At 39.0% G+C, this 20,025-nt stretch overlaps 1 protein-coding gene across 2 annotated transcripts; it reads right to left on the bottom strand.

Annotated features, from left to right (window-relative positions):
* Positions 1-290: 290 nt before the first annotated feature.
* mllt1a (MLLT1 super elongation complex subunit a) lies at positions 291-19,894 on the bottom strand. 2 transcript variants are annotated; one of them, XM_079638260.1, is made up of 12 exons: positions 19,740-19,894; positions 13,580-13,760; positions 12,710-12,792; positions 10,210-10,353; positions 9,978-10,103; positions 6,776-7,405; positions 6,268-6,358; positions 5,730-5,841; positions 4,938-5,037; positions 4,401-4,478; positions 2,871-2,942; positions 291-2,788 (listed from the first exon to the last, which is right to left on the bottom strand). In XM_079638260.1, the coding sequence occupies exons 1-12, from the start codon at positions 19,749-19,751 to the stop codon at positions 2,660-2,662; spliced, it is 1,758 nt and encodes a 585-aa protein (XP_079494386.1). In that variant the 5' UTR covers positions 19,752-19,894; the 3' UTR covers positions 291-2,659. The 2 variants fall into 2 exon arrangements, with proteins under 2 accessions (XP_079494386.1, XP_079494387.1); XM_079638261.1 differs by having other exon boundaries at positions 4,410-4,478; positions 19,740-19,874.
* Between the last annotated feature and the right edge of the window lie 131 nt (positions 19,895-20,025).

The following is a 20,025-nucleotide window of genomic DNA, read 5'->3' as shown; positions in this document are numbered from 1 at the left end:
AAAGGTTATTTTAAATTGTAATAATACACTGCAATGCAGCTGTCTGGTTACCAACATTTTTCAAAATATATTTCGTGTCATAGACTGTAAAAAAGGTTTTGTGTTGCTCAACAGAAGCAAGATAGGCCTACTCGTACGAATTTGGATTTGGAACAACTTAGGGTGATGACCACCGATCTATATAATGACAGTGTCATTAGATCAGTGGTGATGACAACATTTTCCTTTTTCGGTGAACGATTCCTTTAAGCGGGCTCTTAACAATAAAACTAGCAATATAAGACGCTGTGAACAGTACTCAAATGACTTTATTCATAATATGACTTTGCAATAAAAACATAAAAAGTAACATCTTTTGCCCTTATTACAACTTGCATCATATGACCACATGGTGGCATTGTATGTCAAGTTTAACACGTCATACTAAAGGGTTACTCTTCTGTTCAGATCAAGGAAGGTTTTCTACCACGTTATCAAAACATATGTAAAAACCCAGACCTCCCCAAACCCCACGGATAAATACAGTAAGTCCTTCCGCGCTCACAAACACAAATAAAACCACCACTGACTGACAAGACAGCTCTCTGCAGCTGCAAGCGAAGTATGTGAAAATGATGCAGTATTAACCGTCGATTAAAGTTTCCTCCAGCTCCTGTGGATGAGATTCCGACTGTCTACTATACATGTGTGTACGTAAAATGAGTGAAATATATGCCCCTTCATTAGTGTTCTTTGCTGCATCCCATGTACAAAATACAGAGGTTCCTCACTTTCCTTCTGGGAAAAAAAAGAAGCTGCTTAAACTCGCTGGTCTTAGAGGTTTTTTTTTGGGTACTTGTTAGCCAATTCATCCCTCAAAGACCACCAAACTAGCTTAAGACTTTTTTCAGCATGGTTTAAATCAAATACATTAACAAACTCACAAACACTTGTTCGTTTCGCAAATATGCAGTCCCCCCTTGTAGTGGATAATAATGAGGCTACAACAAAACAGATGCTAGTAGAAATTCATCTGATATGCAAACACACCCTGCCATTAACTTATATATTGGCCTGAAGTAAGTTTCAAGTTCTCATGGTCACGTTTACAGTCTATCATGATATAATTTGCTGATACAGAGAAAAAAAAAAACCAACTAAAAATTCCTTAAAAAACTGGCAATTCTTGACACAAAACAATTGACAAATTAATATCATATTGCATGTAAATATTGTATAAAATTCTTAAAAATACAGATTAGACAATTAAGTACTTGAGTCAACAAAGCCAAAAGTGCAGAGGTACATAAATAAAAAAATAACCCCCTCAAATAATATATATATATATAAAAAAAAACCTGGGTGTACTCAGTGGGATGTCTTTTCAGAGCCGCCACTCAAGTTCACCTAACTCCACCCCTTTCGTCTTGCCCCACCCCTTTATGACAGGCTGACCCGAACCAGTATCCGGTCAAAGGTTAAAGTTCACAAACCAAGAGCTGGGAGTTAAAAGTTCACGCACATAACACTCAATCATTCTCTTGCTGAAAAACGCACAAACATCTCAAATCGTTTCAAAGTTATAAACGTTATTGTTCGCTACGATTCAGACGAAGATTCAAAACCCATGCAAACGACACTCCCAGACTCTTGCAGGGTGAAGTTAAGGGCATGTGGTCTGCAGCTCAGGCCACGGAGCCTCTTAAAGCTATTAGCATAAGAATGGACACACAGAGGCGAAGTGAAGCCGAGATGTAGTCGCTCAGATAGAGAGAGGGATAGAGAGAGAGAGAGAGCGAGAGAGAGAGAGAGACTCAGTCGGAGTCAGAAGCACAGTGAATCTACAGACTGCTGTTCTGGAAGGGGCCACTGAGAGAAAAACAGCTTGTCTTGTCCTTTTCTTTTGTCTCTCCCGCTTAGTCTAATGAATAAACCAGATATGATGACAGAAAACACAGAGACCAACACAGACTTCCAAATACTTTCACAAGCTGCACTAGCAATGCACAACATTTAAGTTCTAAGGCCCGTTTGGCGAACACCTAAATGAGGATTGATGCATATTGGCATACAAATCGGAATCGCCCCGGGACGATATCCGGGTATCCCGCACACACACACACAGAAGGATTGACTAAAGTCGGAGTGAAAGATAACACTGCTGTAATTGCTAAGAGCACAAATGAGATGGTGTGAAAAAGGCACTAAGACTAGCCCTAGAGGATAAAAAGCGATACATTCATGGCGTGTGGGGCTTCCTTTTCCGACCACAATCAATCAAAAATACCTTGAAAAACATTGGTACAAAAATAAAATATAAAAGGTTGCAACCCTTGATGCATCAGTGCGTATGGCTACAGAGAGACTTGTTTTTGTTTTCTTTCCAGCCGATTTCGAATATGACCCTCTAGCAGTTCTGGCCCCGTTAAGAAGAGATCTTCCGGTCCAACAGGATATTGAGGAGGAGAGAAGAAGTGTTGTAGTGTTGGTTTGCAGTCGAGACGCCACATAGCTGCACTTCCTCCTCAAAATACTGTATGATTCACTCCTTTTCGTGATTTGTTTCCTCACTGTTTTCATTTCCTGTGAACAATTTTCACCTTTTTGCAGCCCTCTCGCAGGACAAAAGAAGTGAAAAAGGGCAGCCTCCCCCCTCCCCCCAGCCTTGATGGACTTCCTGTCATGTGGCGGTGGCCTCCAGGTAGCTCTGTAGTTTACGGACAGTTGACTCATCCAATGAGAAAAGGTCAAAGTCAAAAGTTGTGTTGGTGACATTAAAGTGTCCCGTCTCCTCGATGAGGTTCACGATCTGGAGGCAGGAAACGGGTCAGTGGTGTTTGTTCAGAGCTTTTACACAAACGCAAGCTATTTTAATACACGCAAACACCCACCTGCTGTAGAACGTTACGCTCTCTTAATGCCATTAGCTTGCGATGAAGGTCTACCAGCTCTTCAGTGTACGCCTGAAACAAGAGGAGAGGAACACGAGATCAGTTTCTACTGCGGCTCCAAACACCGGTACAAGCTTGTATAGGACTAAAAGTAACTAAAAAAATAAACATAATTTACTGACATTAGATTAGCTAAAGAGCAGCTTTACAAACTAGTACTAGTAGCAGGATGTCATGCTTTGTGCACTGACTGAATGGACATTGACTCCAAAACTAGTGAGCCGCCTACCTAGGCAGCATTTCCTGAGACGGAGGCTGTTCCAAAAGATGGCTTATTATACTACAGATAATAATCATTTTAAATTGAAGAAGAATTGTTGTTTTTATTATATAATAGTAAGAGTAGTTGTTGTATTTATGTAATATTATCGATATTTCATGAAATATTTTGGTAACGCGTTTCAATAAGGTTTCATTAGTCAACTACATTAGCTAACATGAACGAACAATATTTCTATAGCACTTATTAATCTTAGCTAATGTTAATCTCAACATCAGAACACTTTAGTTTAGGGTAATTCTCACTATTAACTAGTAGCTTATTAGTATGCGTATTGCTAGTATAAATGGCTGATTATTAGTACTTATAAAGCACATATTAATGCCTTATTCTGCACGACCATATTCTACATCTTACCCAATACCAAAACTTAACTACCTTACTAACTATTAATAAGCAGTAGTTAGGAGTTTGAGCCAAAAGTGGTGTGACCGTTGCATCTGTGAACATTAGTTACTGCACTGTCCACTAACATAAACATTTTTATTTACTAACATTAACAAAGGTTAATAAATACTACAAGAATATTGCTCAGTGTTAGTTTGTGATAGTTAATGCATTAACTAATGTCAACAAATGAGACCTTATTGTAAAAGGTACCTATATTTCTAATAATAATAATAAAAAGTATTATTATTATATATTTATATTATGTATTTATATCATTATAATTAATATAATCAATACTTTTTTATAAGAATATTTTAGTTTTCATTTATTTTTTTAATTATATAAGAATTGTTATATAATAAGAGTACTGGCGGTCATTATATACTTTATACAATCATATATATTGTAATGTATTTATAATTTTTAATTAATAATTATAATAATAATAGTTATTATAGAATTGATTGAATTATAATTTATTGCTATTTTATATTTAATTAATTAAATAATAATACTTTTTATTCCTACTAAATATTAATCAAATATTTTCCCCACTATTTGTGTGTTATGTATTTTTAGATTATCACTATTAGCTTAGCAACATGCTAGTTGAAACTCTATTGAAATCAATTGCAAATGAGGTTCCAGTTCACTTAGAATCCCTTAGAAGGGCCCCTAAGTGGGCAGTAGACAGCAAGGCAGCTCACAAGGTTTTGGAACAGAGGTCTAGTTGGGTTGAGTCGGTCAAATAGAAATAACTTATGGAGATAAGAAGTGAAAAAATTAAAAGGTTGATTTACCCTTCCTACCTTGTCGTATCCCTTCTTCAGGACCTTTTCTTGACGTAAACAAGGGTCTGGACTCTTTCTGCCCGTGACCTGCATGATAGACAGACAAAGGCAAACAGAGAGGAAAGGAACAAAATGGAGAAAAAGAAAGAGAAATCATACAAATGGACTAAAGACGAGGTTTAAAGAATGATTAATCAAGACAATGATCTATGGCAGTGTTTTTCCAGCAATAGTGGAGCAGTGCCTGGAGCGCTCCGAATCCTGGTGTTCTGACTGGCAGCACCCAGTTAAGCAGCATTCCACAGTCAGTGGATCAAAAGCTGCGTGTCGCCACCTCATTTCAACACTGGGCGCAGCGTAATCCAAGAGCTAATGCCTATCGTCCATCATCCAACAGTCAACAATTAAGTTTCAAAGGAACAAAACTGTGCTAAGAGTGTGTGCTGTAAATTGAACGATCGGCATGACTGACTGAATGAATGAACACCAATTGGACGGCGGTCAATGCTTAACAAGAAGCTGATACGGTCTTGAGTATCAGTTCACCTTGTTGTTGGTGGAGCTGTGTTTCTGTGGCTGAGGGGGTGGGTCTCGACTGGGACGCTGCGGCCCGTCACTGCAGTCACTCTCGCTGTCTAAACTCAGTCTGTGAGGGGCAAACATCAAACAATTAAACCCTGTGAGGAAGTTAAAGGATCACCCAAGAATTCCAGTAAAAATGTGTCATTACTCACCCTTGTGTTGTTCCAAACCAGTATGACTTACTTTCTTCTGCAGAACACAAAAGAAGTTATTCTGAATTATGTTGGTAAAAAAAAAAAAAAAAAACAGTTTCGGTTCCCATTGACTACCGTAGTATGGACAAAATATACCATGGAAGTCATTGGGAACCGAAACCGTTTTCACACCAACATTATTCAAATATCTTTTTTGGGTTACACATGAGAAAGAAACTCATACAGTTTTAGAACAACACAAGGGTGAGTAAATGATGATCAAATGTACATTTTTGGGTGGACTGCGTTGTGAAATGTAGTCATTCGGATTTAATTGTATGCAGCATTTGATTTTAAAGAATAATTTGAATACACAATAAACACTGAAAAGAAAACCCTATTCTAGCAGTCGTCTCACACTTCCAACCGCACAAAAGTAAGTCTTTCAAAGCGGCTCAGCAACACTTGAGTGAGATGAAGAATAAAGAGAGGCGTATGAAGTGAAGTGTTTACTCGGAGCAAACAAATCCGTTCTCCGCCTCTGCTAACATTGACTACAGGGACTTAAAGCATCTGAAAGACCTGCTTAAACAAACATTGAGAAGAAAAGAAGGAGAATGACCTGGAGTCTCGACTGGGCAGGTTGTTCTTGACCGGCGTCTCTTCGCCTGAGCTGCTATCGTCATCATCAGACTCCTCCGACTGGAGGTCCTCCACCATAGTGCGCAGCGGGCCTACAAACCAAAGACCAGGAGGAGCCGTTTGCAAAATATACGTGGTTTGTTTTATCTTTCAAACTGCCATTTTAAAGGGGATGTGCGTCATTTCTGTGCCACTAGCTTAACTAAACAGAATTTGAAGAGTTTCCTTAAAACTCTTCCCATCATCAAACTCCTACCATTAGTTAAGCCAATGTTTTGTGTCAGGCTGGCTGTTGCTAATTAAAATGGGAGCAAGCCAATGACAAATTACCCACATCACCGTTCTAAAAAAAAACTCATTCCTTCATTTTAAGGAAGTGCCTGTTTCTGACCCTCTCCATGGTGATCGATCAAATCAGCAGTCTGTTAACCTTGAGTTAAAGTATAGTAGGGAAATCTATTTATGGATGTGACTGCAGCTTATCAGGACACTCCCTGCAGTAAAAGAGCAGATCCTACCTTGGCCTTGTTTCTGCTGTGGCTCAAAGTCTGAGTCTGAGCTCGACTCTGAGCTGGAGCTGGAATTAGACGGGCTGGAAGGTGCCGACTGCTGTGGGAAAGAGTGCACAGGATACAAATTAAAGATTATGTTTATCACAGGGGGTGGCGACCTTTTTAATACCGTGTTAAGTTTAATTTCACAATACATGTATTAATCATTTAAAATTTAAAATAAACAATATTGTCCAACAATAACATTTAACACCATGTTAAAAAGGTTGGCATAACCTGACTTATTTTAAATAGATACATTTTATTGTGGGGAAAAATGCTACTTTCTTAATTTTTCCAACCCCTGATTTCTTTTCTATAAATGAATACAAAAAAAAATTCTAATAAAATTTAACACAGTTAAAAAGGTTGCCATTCCCTGACTTATTTTAAACAAATGTGTTACAGTGAAAAATTCTTGATTTAAAAGCCACAATAAATCTTATAAACAAAACTATTATCACATAAGTCTAACCTCAGATTTAGACGAGGCCTCATCATCCGAGTTGGAGTCATCGGATTCCGGAGGCTTCTTGGACTCCTTGACCTCCTGGGTCTCTGACTTGCCCTTGGCCCAGCGTCCCTTCTCTTTAGAGGCCTTCTTATCCGCATATCCCGAGGAGACTGTGGTGGAAGACGCGGTCCGGGGGGAGGTGCCGGTGAATCCCGCACTGCTGGAGTCTTTTGACCCCTCTGAACCCCCCTTCTTTGGCTTCTTGACACTAGGTTTGGGCGACTCCGCATTGGAAGGTCGTTTGCTAGGGAGTTTTCCATCGGCCACTCCACCTCCCCCTCCACCGCCCGCCGACCCTGCCCCCCCTCCTTTAGGAGACATGCCTTCCATTTTGGACTCCTTCAACGTGAGTTTGGGCTCCTTGAAAGCAGCTTTGGGCAGGACTTTGTTCTCGTCTTTCACTTTGATCTCTTTTTTCTTAGATGATGAGGATGAAGATGAGGAAGGGTCACGGCTACTTTTGCTGCCGCCATCTCGGTCACCGTCCCCTTTGGATGTGGCCTTGCTTTCAGAGTCTTTTCGTGGCCGCTCTCGATGCTCCTTGGCCATTTTGTGGGATTTGGACACTTTGCTTCCCTCTTTACTGGGCTCCTACAGGAAACAGTTTGTTTTAGTCTTTACGGGCTCAAATTCTACCTTTGGTTAGCAAACGATTTAAAAAAAAATCCCTATTCACCAAGTTAGATAGGAATTGGCACGTACAAGGCAGTACAATATATAATCATTAAGGCTTTTCACAAGACGATTAACATCGGTTTATTGTCGTTCTAAACCGCAGCAGAGTTAGCACCGCTTTTGTGGCGTTAACCCCGCATTGTGGTGCAAAATGTGTGCAGTGTTAAGCAACTGAAAACAATTTGTGTGCCACATATTTACATGCTTTGGGTCACGGAAACTGCGTTGTATATAAACAGTCGCTTCAGCGTTTAATAGTAAAAGTGCCAAACGTTGACGGAAAACAAGTGAAGAATAGACCATTTCATTCATATTTTCATAGTCCGAAAAGTCCATTCAGAAAAAAACAAACATATTACAGTTGGCAATGTGTAAAGGAGGAAGCCCAATGCTAGAGCCTTTATGTTAACAGGTCGCATGCTGCACTCGTCCAATCAATGACAGTGACACAGCAAATGAGTATGTTAACCCAGTGTTTAGGAATGTGCAGTGTGAAACGTCAGCTTGTGAATACACAGGATTAATTGTTTACCTCGGGTAAATGATGAGCAGTGTGTAACGTGCGAGATAACCCAGTATTCCATTTCCCCGGGGTTTAGAATGACCCAGGGTTTGCTATTTCAAGTGTGAAAAGCCCTATTATAGGTCTACGTCACAAATAATCATCACATTCATAATACAAGAGTACAACTCTAAAGCAAACTTAAGCTTTGTCAGTTATCTAAGAAACATCAAGACTGTACTTAGTATTACATTCTTGTTAGTTCATCTGTAAACTGAATAATTTCAGATTTTATTAGTATATATATATATATATATTAAAGAAATGAATACGTTTATTCAGCAAGGACTCATTAAAGTGATCAAATGTGACAGAAAATACATTTTTACTAAACTTTCAATTCATCAAAGAATCCTGAAAAGGGTGTTTATTTGTTGCTACAAAAATACTAAGTATTACAACTGTTTTCAACTTTGATAATAATAAGAAAAGTTTCTTAAACACCAAATCAGCATATCTGAATTATGTAATTATGTCTAGACTAGAGGATCATGTGACACTGAAGACTGAGTAATGCTGCTGAAAATTCAGCTTTACCATCACAGAAATAAATTACATTCTTAGATATATTATTATAGAAAACAGTTATTTGGTAACAATTGATTGTTTTAGTAAATGTTCAAATTAACATTAATTAAAATTGATAAATGCTTTAGAAATATTTTTCATTGTTAGTTAACATGTTGCATGTGTTAACAAATGGAACCTTATTGTAATGTGTTTTTTTAGTCATTTTATTTAACAATAGTACTGTTTTTACTGTATTTTATCACCTTTCATAATAAAATAATCACAAAAGGCCATTAAAGCATGTCTTAACTGTGATACTATTACCCATCAGTGACCTTCACACAAAGGTCATCTGCTGTATTAATGAGGCTGTGCTGAGATTAGGACTGTTAAAGCTAATGGGGATGCTGGAAGACGTCCAACACTAGAGAATCACAGCAACTGACCCTCTTTACTGCACTAATGAAAGATGCCTCAAAGTGACCCAGACAAAGCGCCAGTGCTCGGATACGATAAAGCAAAGGTCATTTAATAGAGATATGACACGTGTCCTACATGAGGGACCCTTAATTCCCACTAAAACGATCTAATCTGCTGCTTAGTAAACAAACAAGTAAATAAAAGGAAACATAGAAGAAAGCTGTGATCCTTAATATCTTGACAGGTATCCGGTATTCACGCACGATAAAATATTTGAGAGCTGAAGAAATACAGAGGGGGTCAAAAAGTCTATAATCAGAATTCAATTTGTTTAATAATTAGGATTATATCTTGACATAATTAAATAACAATAAACTACGGTTCAAAAGTTAGGGGTCTGTAAGATTTTTTTTATATTTTTGAAAGACGACTCAAAAATACAGTAAAACAGTAATATTCTGCAACATTATTACAAATTAAAATAACCGTTTACTATTATTTCTATTATTTATTCCTGTGATGGCAAAGCCGAGTCTTCAGTGTCACCTGATCCTTCAGAAATCATTCTAATATGTCGATTTGGTGCTCAAGAAACATTTCTAATAATTATAAATGTTGAAAACTGTTCAAGGGAACAGCATTTATTTAAAATAGAAATCTTTTGTAACATTGTAAATGTCTTCTTTACTGTCAGTTTTGATCAGTTTAATGCATCCTTGCTGAATAAAAGTATGAATTTCTTTAAAAGAAATCTTTCTGACCCCAAACTTTTGAACAGCAGCATAATTTTAATGTATATAAAGTATATATAAAGTATATATATATATATTATTTTTTTTACATCATAGCTTTTTCAACACTTTCCCAAAAAAACAAAATCCTAAAACATTTATTTCCAGGTTTAATACAGATTTTCTATTTGATCTCAGAATTATGGACCCCAATTGAAAAAAAAAGAAAGAGATTATAGCATATTTTCAAAATAATTTTTCAGACCTTTGATCCTTGTGAGGTCTTGCTCTTCTTAGGGTCAGAAAAGGCAGAAAGTGGGATGGTTGGAAGCATGGGGTAATCTGGGCTGGGTTTCGGGAGTACTTCTGCTCCCTCTGGGACCACCATGATCTGAATGAGAAATTGGAGCAAATAAACAAAAATGTACAGTTTTCCTTAATAAGCTGTGCTAGATATATAATCAGGAGAGAAAAAAATCCCATAATGCACCACTCACCCCTCCAGCCTTGACCAGCTTGCGACGGAAGTCACGGGTGGGGTTATTAAAGGTGAGTTTCTCACAGCGCAGGTGATTGACAGGCGGGTTGCCCTCCAGGTTGAGGAAGAGGTCGTAATTGAAGCACACCTTCTTTGGCTCCTCCTGTGTGAATGGCAATATTCAGATATTCCATAAAATAATTTCACATTAAAAGCGCAGTAAGTGATTTCTGAGAAACACTGTTGATATCTGAAATCAACCCAAACAAACGCAAACCCTTCCCTTCATTGCTCCGCCCCCAAAAATGCACAAACATGCAATGCAAGAGGGGATGTCTCCTTATCATATCTGAAGCAAAGCAAAATAATGCTTCACGAAAAATAAAGCGAAGATGACAAACGAATAAGGAAGAACAAAAAAATTAACATGCAGCTGTATATCCAAGCAAGAGTCGCCAATAGCACACCAGCTCCAGACAAACAATGACACTCAAACATGTCCTGTTACTATAGCTAACATTACAACAACAGCATATCTTGATTTTGTGAAACATAGCAAAACCAACGTTACTCACGTATGGAGCAGAAACGCAACCTCTGCGTCAGTTTTAGGCCTTCCCACTTTGGTCTCTCTAACTGGAAAGTTTTTCTAATATTAACAAGGGTCCTAAAGCTCCTGTCTGATCATAACCCTTATTTTACCAGTGATATTCCTCTGACCTTTTCTCTTTAATGATCTCTCTCAGCCATCTCTCTCTCTTCAAGTCTTCCTCTAGCTCACTCTCTCTCCTGGATAAGTGGACACGCCCTCTACTGCTGATTGGCTAAGAGTGTTGTGGTGCTCTATCCGATCCACTTTCAACTAGAGATGTTCCGATTCCGATACTAGTATCGGAAATGCCACCTATAACAATAAAAATTCTGGCATCGGTATCGGCGAGTACTTGTACCCATGTACCGATCCGATACCATTTTCATAAACAATACCTAGTTATTGCACGCTAGCTTTGCTTAACTCTGCTAATCGGAGATCAAGTCTTCTTCACTGCTCTAAACAGTGGTTGTCTGCAGCAACACAGGAAGTTGTGCTGTGTCGCCACAAGCAACCACCGTTTAGAGCAGTGAAGAAGAAATTAAAATGCATGCGCTAGCAGTATGTCCGCTGCTTGCCAATATTACCGACAAAATGATCGAGTTTATTGTTCTGGATGACCAGCCACTGTCAGTCGTCAAAAACGTTGGATTTTGCCGCTTAATTCAACATTTGGAGCCCCGGTACAGTTTGCCTGGTCGCAAATACATCTCTGAAACAGCGCTCCCTAAGCTATTCGAGACAGTGCGTGAACATTTCATGTAAACTAAAAGATGTGCAAACAATCAGCTTTACCATCGACATCTGGAGCTGCGACGTGACCCCGCTGTCTTTACTGAGTTTGACAGGCACACTGGGTACAGTGACGCCGTCATTTTAAGCTTTAAAGAGATTCTTTTCTTAAATTATTCATATATAATTTTTTTGATTCCTAGATGTATTTGTTGTACTGTTTTTTAGAGTACATTTGTTATATTGTAAAACTAAAATACCTTTTTTAGTTTACAGTATTAGCTTTGTGGCTGCATTTGAAGTTATTTTTCACTTAAAAATAAATAATATACTACTGTGAAATGTGTCAGATAATAAATAATATTCTAGTTCACTGTGTGTATTTGTTCATGTTTTATTAAGGGATAAGTCTGAAGCACACCATAAAATAATTATATCAATTCATACAGGGCTAGTATGAATTGCAGCTGTATAGATACAAACACACCCAGGTATCGGATCAGTACTCGGTATCGGCCGATACCCTGAGTCCAGGTATCGGAATCGGTATCGGGAAGGGAAAAAGGGTATAGGAACATCTCTACTTTCAACAGCGTTTCTCAGAAATCGCTTACTGCACCTTTAATGAGCAACTCAAGCATTGAAGTGAGTCAACAGAGCAGCAACTGGAGTGATTCTCAGACTTCTTTCATAGGGGGCTCAGCCAGTGCTTCATTCACAATTCAAAAGCAAAAACCTCAGCTAAGATCAGAATGACAAATCAAACACCCAGATGAACATCCTCCAACTCAATCTTTTTATCTCTGTCCCTCAGCATGCAGAAATCTATGAGCCGCTGAAAACAGCTCAGGAAAATACGACTCTCTGAAGGCTGGGGATGTTTTTCAGACAAGATACGACAGATACGGTTGCTTATCACAAGCCTGTGAGTCAGCGGGTGGGCTTGAAAAAAAGAGTGTAATTGTTTCGCATTATGCCAGTTAGCTCATAAGGAAAATCACTCTATGGTGCCAGCTTAATGTCAGTGAGGGGAAGTTCACAAATGACAAGACAGAGAAAGAGAAGCTGATGCTCTGATGAGTCACAGAGTGAGAGAGGGATGTGTGCGAATGAAAATGCAAAAATAAAATAAAAACTATAGAACAAGAGGCAATAGCAAAAGAGAGAGTTGCAGGACGAGACTCAGATACCTCACCTTGTTTTTGAAGTAGACCTCTATGGGCATCAGAAATCCAGCATAACCAGACTCCTCAACCTTGTATGGGGGCTCCTTACACACTGACATTAAAATGAAAACATGAATAATTTCACTGATAATTGCTACATATACTGTATAGTTATACATTAAAATAAAAGTTTAATAACAATGACATTTTTAATGTTTTTTCTTTATGCTTCACTTATGCTTACCAAGGCTGAATTTATTCAATCAAAAATACAGTAAAAGAATCTGACTATGCCGAAAACACAGTTCATTCATTTTTATTAAAATGACCTGACTGGTGGACACTCCAGGAATGTTTCCCAGCAGCATCTGCATGACCCAAGTAATATTCACACACTATCAAATAAATTTTGCAAACAAATCTTGGAATCTGTGTTTTGAACCAACTAGCAGAAATGCAGTCTGAAACAACTGACTTTATATTATCAACAAACTAATATAAAATAAATGGTACATATTACAAATATCCCTCTATACATACTACTATCAAGTAATGTGTATAAAACAAGGCTATCTTTGATCTTAGACCAGCACTGTTAGTCCAAGACATGTGACACCTGGAATGCATGAAGTGAAATGGGTTGATGTTTAATCCACTGGCAATAGTTTCATTTCACCAGTCATCCGAGGCTACTTATTTGTTGCCTAAAGTATTGATTTAATATCAGCAACGAAATACTAGGTGCTGCCAAAATTGATACTGATCCAACCCTAACCTCAAATATTGAAAAAAGAAGCATGCTGCTCTTCAGGATGTGTAACATGTCATGTGGCTCTCACATGCTGTTTTTGAAGATTGAACTGTGAGTTGTGGTGCAATTTCTGATTTGTGAAATTTACCCCTCTTGGGTTTAGGAAAGCTCTCGTGCAGCCGGAAGACGACTTTATCCACAAAGTGCTGAATGTCGCTGTTCTCGGGGCCTCGCACGAACACCATCCAGTCATGGGTGAAGCCCTCTGATGTCACCTTCTTCCTCAGCTGGGCCCGGTGACCCAACTCAAGCTTTACCTGAACCGTGCACTGCAAACACAGAAACACATATTCATTAAATGCTTCTTCAATAAAGCTGAGGTCAGTTGAAGTTCAGTAGAGAAGACCAGTGGCATGTGCACAGTAGGGCTGTCACTTTTGAGAAAAATCAAATTCGAACGGATATCAAATACCAGCCTATGTATTCGAATATATTCGAATATCTATTCCCATCCGCCCCCCCCCCCCACCCCCCGCGCGCGCGTGCAAAAAAAAAAAAAAAAAAAAAAACGTCAATCGAAACTTTACTAACAGTTTGACAGTCATAAACAGGACTCCCAAAATTACACTTATAGGACTCATATCTGCAAATAAACCTTGCCTTTACATGTGCATCTGCACGGTGCCGACCGGTTGTGCAGGACATGCAGTCATACGATGTTGGACGCCTGGCGATGCTCTGGCCATCTGCTGCGTTTCTGGGGCTGTTTAAACCTGGCCACTTCATGCGTTTTCTCAGATCGGATAGCTATCAAAACGATTCCATTTATACCTGGTCACATAGGCCTAAATGTGGTTTAAACCGGATATAAATCCGATCTTCAATTCCCGCGCTATATGCAGATTTAATGGATTTAATGTCACCGAAAGCAACATATGAGCTGCATTTTATTGATCATCAGCTAACATCAAAGACTGCAATAAGAGAGAGCGGCAGCCCTGGTAAGATCATTTAGTTTCTTTACTTTTAATGAAGATTATTATTATTGTGTGTTAAAGCGTCTGCGACTTACTTTCACTTTGATTTGCGATAGTTTGCACATTGGCTTGGCGCTTGATGAATAGATCATCTGCGGTGATGCGTGTTGCAGCGCGCCGTCATATCGGACTATAACATAGCAGCCTGTAACACGCTTTCAAAATAACACCCTTTCAAAATAACACGCTTTTTTAAAATAAAAAGCAAACGGTCTTATCATAGACTGTAAAAAATGCGCTAGACATAGCAATTTAAAAACCGAATAGTTTATTTGAAGTTCGATTACGGTTATTTCACGTCATGTTCGAATGCATATTCGAATATCGAATAAAAAGTGACAGCCCTAGTGCACAGTAGCGCACGCGAACACACACACACACAAGTATATATAATAAAAAAAACACACATATACATAAATGACAGTAAAGTCGTAGTATTGATAATAAGAAATGTTTCTTGAGCACCAAATCAGCATTTTAGAATGATTTCTGAAGGATCATGTGACACTGAAGACTGGAATAATGATGCTAAAAATTCAGCATTACATCACAGGAACATATTACATTTTAAAATGAATTAAATTGAAAACTATACTATTATGTTATTATTATATTACTCTTTTATTGTTTTTTTATCAAATAAATGCAGCCTTGGTAATAAGCATTAGAATCTATATCATACATATATATATAAACATTAAAGGGGTGGTAAAATGCCCTTTTCACAAGATGTAAAATTAATCTCTGATGTCCCCAGAGTGCGTGTGTGAAGTTTTAGCTCAAAATACCCCACAGATATTTTTATTAAAAAAAAGTTTTTTACAAAAACGTTTTGTGTCTGGCCCTTTAAATGCAAATAAGCTGCTGCTCCCGGTACAGAAGGCTGGGTTTCAAGAGCTTGTGTGTGTTAGCAGCTCCGATTACCTCACGCAGACACACTAAAATGACAGAAACTGTTCTGCCTTTTATGTTTAAACGGAGTCAGAAAATGATGGAGAGACTCAAGAAGTGACAACACGTAGAATGCAACAGGACATCTCTGAATGGAGTTGATGAATTTATGTAGCTAATGTGACGTTAACTATCTTCAATTAGCATATTCTGTCATGATAATCTATAAATCGCTCGTATAGGAACTGTTGTGAGATGCACACAGAGTGACTTTCTATTGCATGTGAAAAGACAGATGCTAAAGTTTGAGCTGACTCACAAATGTGCTCGACTACAACAACTCTCCCTCTTCTCAACATGGACTCCGTGTTCCTGCGCGTTCACGCGGAAGGTACATTTTAGGGCTGGTGATGTCACTAACCCGTGAGGAATGTCGTGTAGTTCCTACCAGCTATTTGTTGTAGTCCTTAAAAAACAATTTCTTTAAAATCAAATATCTCCCTTTGCTTTGAACTTTGAGCGTTGTAACTTTGCAGATGTTGTTTACGCTCAAACAGCAACATTACACACAAACTAAAGTTAGAAAAGTGAAATCATAATCAACCACCCCTTTAAATGTTATTTTTATTTTATACATTTGTTTTTTACATTAAAATATGTATTACAAAAAAATATTCCATCACATTTGTAAATCAAGCTGTAGGGAATTTTCTTTGTGGAAGACTGTTTTTTTTAATTGAGTGAATTCATATTGCTGAAAACTGTTATTGATATAGCAGAGAAGAGTTACTAATGAAAGGCCTCTAGACACCAAAATCAGAGTAAGAATACCTTTCATTCACATGCTCAAGCTAATCATCTGTATCATCGACTGGTTCTGCCAAATGGGCAGAAAAAGTCATCAAGGGAATTCCTTGAAAAGCAGCCAGGAAAAATGAGCATTGCCCACATAAGGTGGAGACGAGCCAGACTGGGTTCAGGTGCCCAGAGATGCTCAGCAGCTGCTGTTGACTCGAGCCCCTGAACTCGTGGAGATTTAAGAACCGGCACAGACAATAAGATCAATTCCAGACACGCTTCTTTTTTTTCACTTTCCTGAAAAGTAAGAATTAAAGCCCAGGGACCTAATTTATAAAGCTTGCGTACGCACAAAACGGGGCTGAAAACAAGTGTACGCCAGTTTCTGCGCAAAAGGTGGGATTTATAAAGAAAAACTTGACGTGAAAATATGCGCACCTCAACGCAAACTCTGACCCATGCGTACGCACATTTTGAAGACAAAGCAGTTTGGCGACACTGATGGGGAGTTGAGGAACTGACTGCGGATAAAGGGAATTAACCCTTTGCAAAATGGCAAAATTAAGTTTGACATATTTCAATATTTACAAGTTGCTTGTAAATGTATGCATGGCTTTAATATATGCATGGCTAATGAGGTAATTTGCATTGTCTATATATGGTTGAATGTGGGCGGAGAAAGGGCGGTAAATTTTTTTTTTTTGCGTGCGCAAATTATCAGGTAGGCTGTGATTTATAAAGTGAAAATTGCGTGCAGGTGTGCGTACGCACGGTTTTATAAATCAGATTTATAAATCATTTTTGGCTTTTGTGCGTACGTGTACACTTTTAGTAAGGTTCCTACGCACAGTTTTATAAATGAGGCCCCAGGACACACCAAGCCAGTGCCAAAGAACTAGCAGCGACAAAAGCTGACCGTATTAGCGCTAGGGATGTCAATTTACACAAATTCCCATGATCGATAGTCGATTAACCTTTACCATTCCTAGTTGTCCTGTCACGTCGACTGCGTATCGGCCAAAAAATTTTTTCGTTGAACACACCAAAAGGACTAAAGGTGAACCTGCGTTCTGCACCTGCGTGCAAGTAAACATCTGTCTATATGAGCAGGAATCAATAGTCTATTTTCATCATTCAAAAAGGGAAACCAAGACTGCATATATACAAAGCATCGCTTGCTTCACATTTTGAAGATCAATCACGCTGATCACTTTCTTCATTCCAGCCGGCTCATGTTATTATAAAAATATCCGTGCATTCGAATGCTAGGTAAGATGGCGTAGAACTATACAGCCTTCTGTCTGTACCTTCTTGACCTCTTTGCTCACTTTCGCTTTTATTCTCACGCACCGACTCGTTCGCTAAGCTGAACAGCCAATCAGAGTTCTCTCTCTCACCGACGGCATCCGACTAGAAGCTGACCGACGCTCAAAAACGGCCCGACAGTCGGCTTGATGTGTCCCCGGGCCGGGCCTTATGAGGAAAATCTTATTGGCTGCCGTCTGGCCTTTCACCATAAAGCCCTGCGTTGGCTGACACTTCCACTTCCTTGAGCCAAAACCTGCCAGCCAGTCCTAAACGCTGCCAGGCATCAGAATAACCCCTATGAGTCCATCTCTCATTCACTCACAAGCCCCAGCCGTGTCACATATATAGACAGACAGTGATACAAAAGCCTGGCTACCCTCAACGGCAAGAAACACTGCTCTTTTTCCAGAACTTGCCATGTGTAATTTCATCACAGCAACTTGCCTTGTAAAGATTACAAACACTAGCTACACAAAAGCTGTTCCACTCCGCCTGAGAGGAACACGACCATCCGAATATGAACACAATATGGGACAGTACACAATAAGAGATTCAACACATGACCGCACTTATCCCAGGGGGGTAAAAAAGATCAAAAGGCCTTTTTGAAAAGAGTAGATTAAACAGGTAAACACTACTGGCTTCTGGTCTCACAAATCCCCAGCAGAGACACACTCACCCACATCCCTTTTTGTTAGAAGATGCGATATAGACACAAAAGTGGCAGACTGGATTCATCTCAGGTCAGTGCTATGATACAGATTATCAGTCAAGCACAGAACAAAATACAAGCAGGTCACATGCCAAGCCAATAGGCAAACGACAAAACAACAAGTCTCAGAAGAGTCGCTGCAATGTTATTGTCAAAGGCTAGAAAACACGATTGAATGAAACAGTACATCAACTATTCTTTTATTACTTGAAAAGTGGAGGGACAAAACAGAAATTTACAACTTGTCTTTCTACAAGCACATTGAATAAAAATAGGTTAAGCTTTTTGTTTTGAGATTTGCTTTAATGCGCAAGTATCAAGCTCATGTACCTGCAATAAGTAGTCTAAAGCAGCCATGCTTAATAAGCAAAAAAAATATGATTTTTTCTACATTAAGAGTTTTATTATGACAGTCCTATCATCATGCTAGTTTGTTTAAAAATAAAACAAAACAGTATAATGTAATAAGTCAAACTGCCAAATAAAAATACCACTACAGTTACTGGCACTGCTATTGCATTAAAAACTGCTCATGAAACAGCTTATTAATATAAAGCAGATAAAGTAATATGATTTTCTTTAAACACAGAGAGCTTTATTATGACAGTACTAACATCATGCTAGTAATAATAACATGTAGTCAAACCGTCAAATCAAAATAACATAATTATTGCGATTGCATTAAAAAAACTGTCATAAAGAAAGACTCCATATTAATGTTTTTATACTAGTAACAATATAGTAATTTGAAAAGAATTTTGAAATCCCATAATCTTGTGTAATAATTTTACAGTAGTAACAATATCTGTAGTGGAAGCCGATCCTTATATTTTGTAACGGGATACATGATTCAACGTTAATAATAATCATAATAATAATAATAGAAAAAGTTTATTTCTGAAATAATTTAGTTGCCGCGAAAGCAATTAACCTACTGCAGATCACAGACACAAGGCAGAACGTGTAAAAATAGCCAGGATGTTAAGGCGATGATATTCATCTACTACAGCATATGATCACTGCTGGTGCTGCTCATAAATCATATTGCATAAAAGGGCAATTAATTAGCCTTGGAAAGAGACAGATTCCCGCTTGAGGGACCTCCACCCTCAGCGCAGACCTGTGCAATGCCCTCAGCCTTCAGTGTGCGTGCTCTGTCAGGAACACTAATACATGGAAATGCATGTTACTCATTTCCTCTAATAAAAGCCGCAGACTGTAGTGACTCCCGGACCAGAGAAGCACAGGACAAAAACACTCTCCTTTGTGTTTCTGCTGGTACATGCACGACTTGCCTACTGCAAAAGCTGGCGCACGCATCCAGCCCTTCAGGCTGAGCTGATGTCCCCAAATACCGATGTAGCTTTAATATGCGTGGCCGGCTCGAGTCAGATAGCTGAGAGGAGGGAGAGAGGAGGAGGGAGGGGGGTTATATGGGTCCGATCCGCTGCTTTCACGAGCCCCAAGTGTCCACATTCAGTTGCAATGGTGGATTTCTCTAAGCGCGCGCTTACAAAAGTTGACTTCACTCCATGCAACAGCAAAAGCGTTTCATACTCTACCTGATTCTCCATAGTTCACCGGCCTGATAAAGGTCCTGTTTATTTACAGAAGGCTTTTGAGCGGCTGCTCCCGACTCCTCATTGTGTGTCAATTCCAGCCCAAAACCGGAAACTAGACGGTTCCCCTCCCCTCTCCGGACCTCTGGCATGCACCCAAAACAGAAAGCGTTTGTGACCAATCATATGCCGTCCAAGATGAGCTTGGCGCCGCCCAGCCAATCGTGAAACGCGGTGGGCGGGACTTCTCACGGACTGCCTGTACTGGTAGGTAGGTAATAATTAGAGA

Source organism: Phoxinus phoxinus, assembly GCF_949152265.1.
Source record: "Phoxinus phoxinus genome assembly, chromosome: 15".
In the NCBI taxonomy this organism is placed as follows: domain Eukaryota; kingdom Metazoa; phylum Chordata; class Actinopteri; order Cypriniformes; family Leuciscidae; genus Phoxinus; species Phoxinus phoxinus.
Note: the sequence above shows the minus strand (reverse complement) of the source record. Positions and strands in the feature narration are given on the sequence as shown.

Excerpts from the sequence above, each read along its gene's own strand:
- mllt1a (XM_079638260.1), bottom strand. Across the intron at positions 7,406-9,977 it reads AGACCTCACAAGGATCAAAG|GAGCCCAGTAAAGAGGGAAG; the intron begins GTCTGAAAAATT and ends TGTTTCCTGTAG. Across the intron at positions 4,479-4,937 it reads ACAGCTCCACCAACAACAAG|GTCACGGGCAGAAAGAGTCC; the intron begins GTGAACTGATAC and ends TCTATCATGCAG.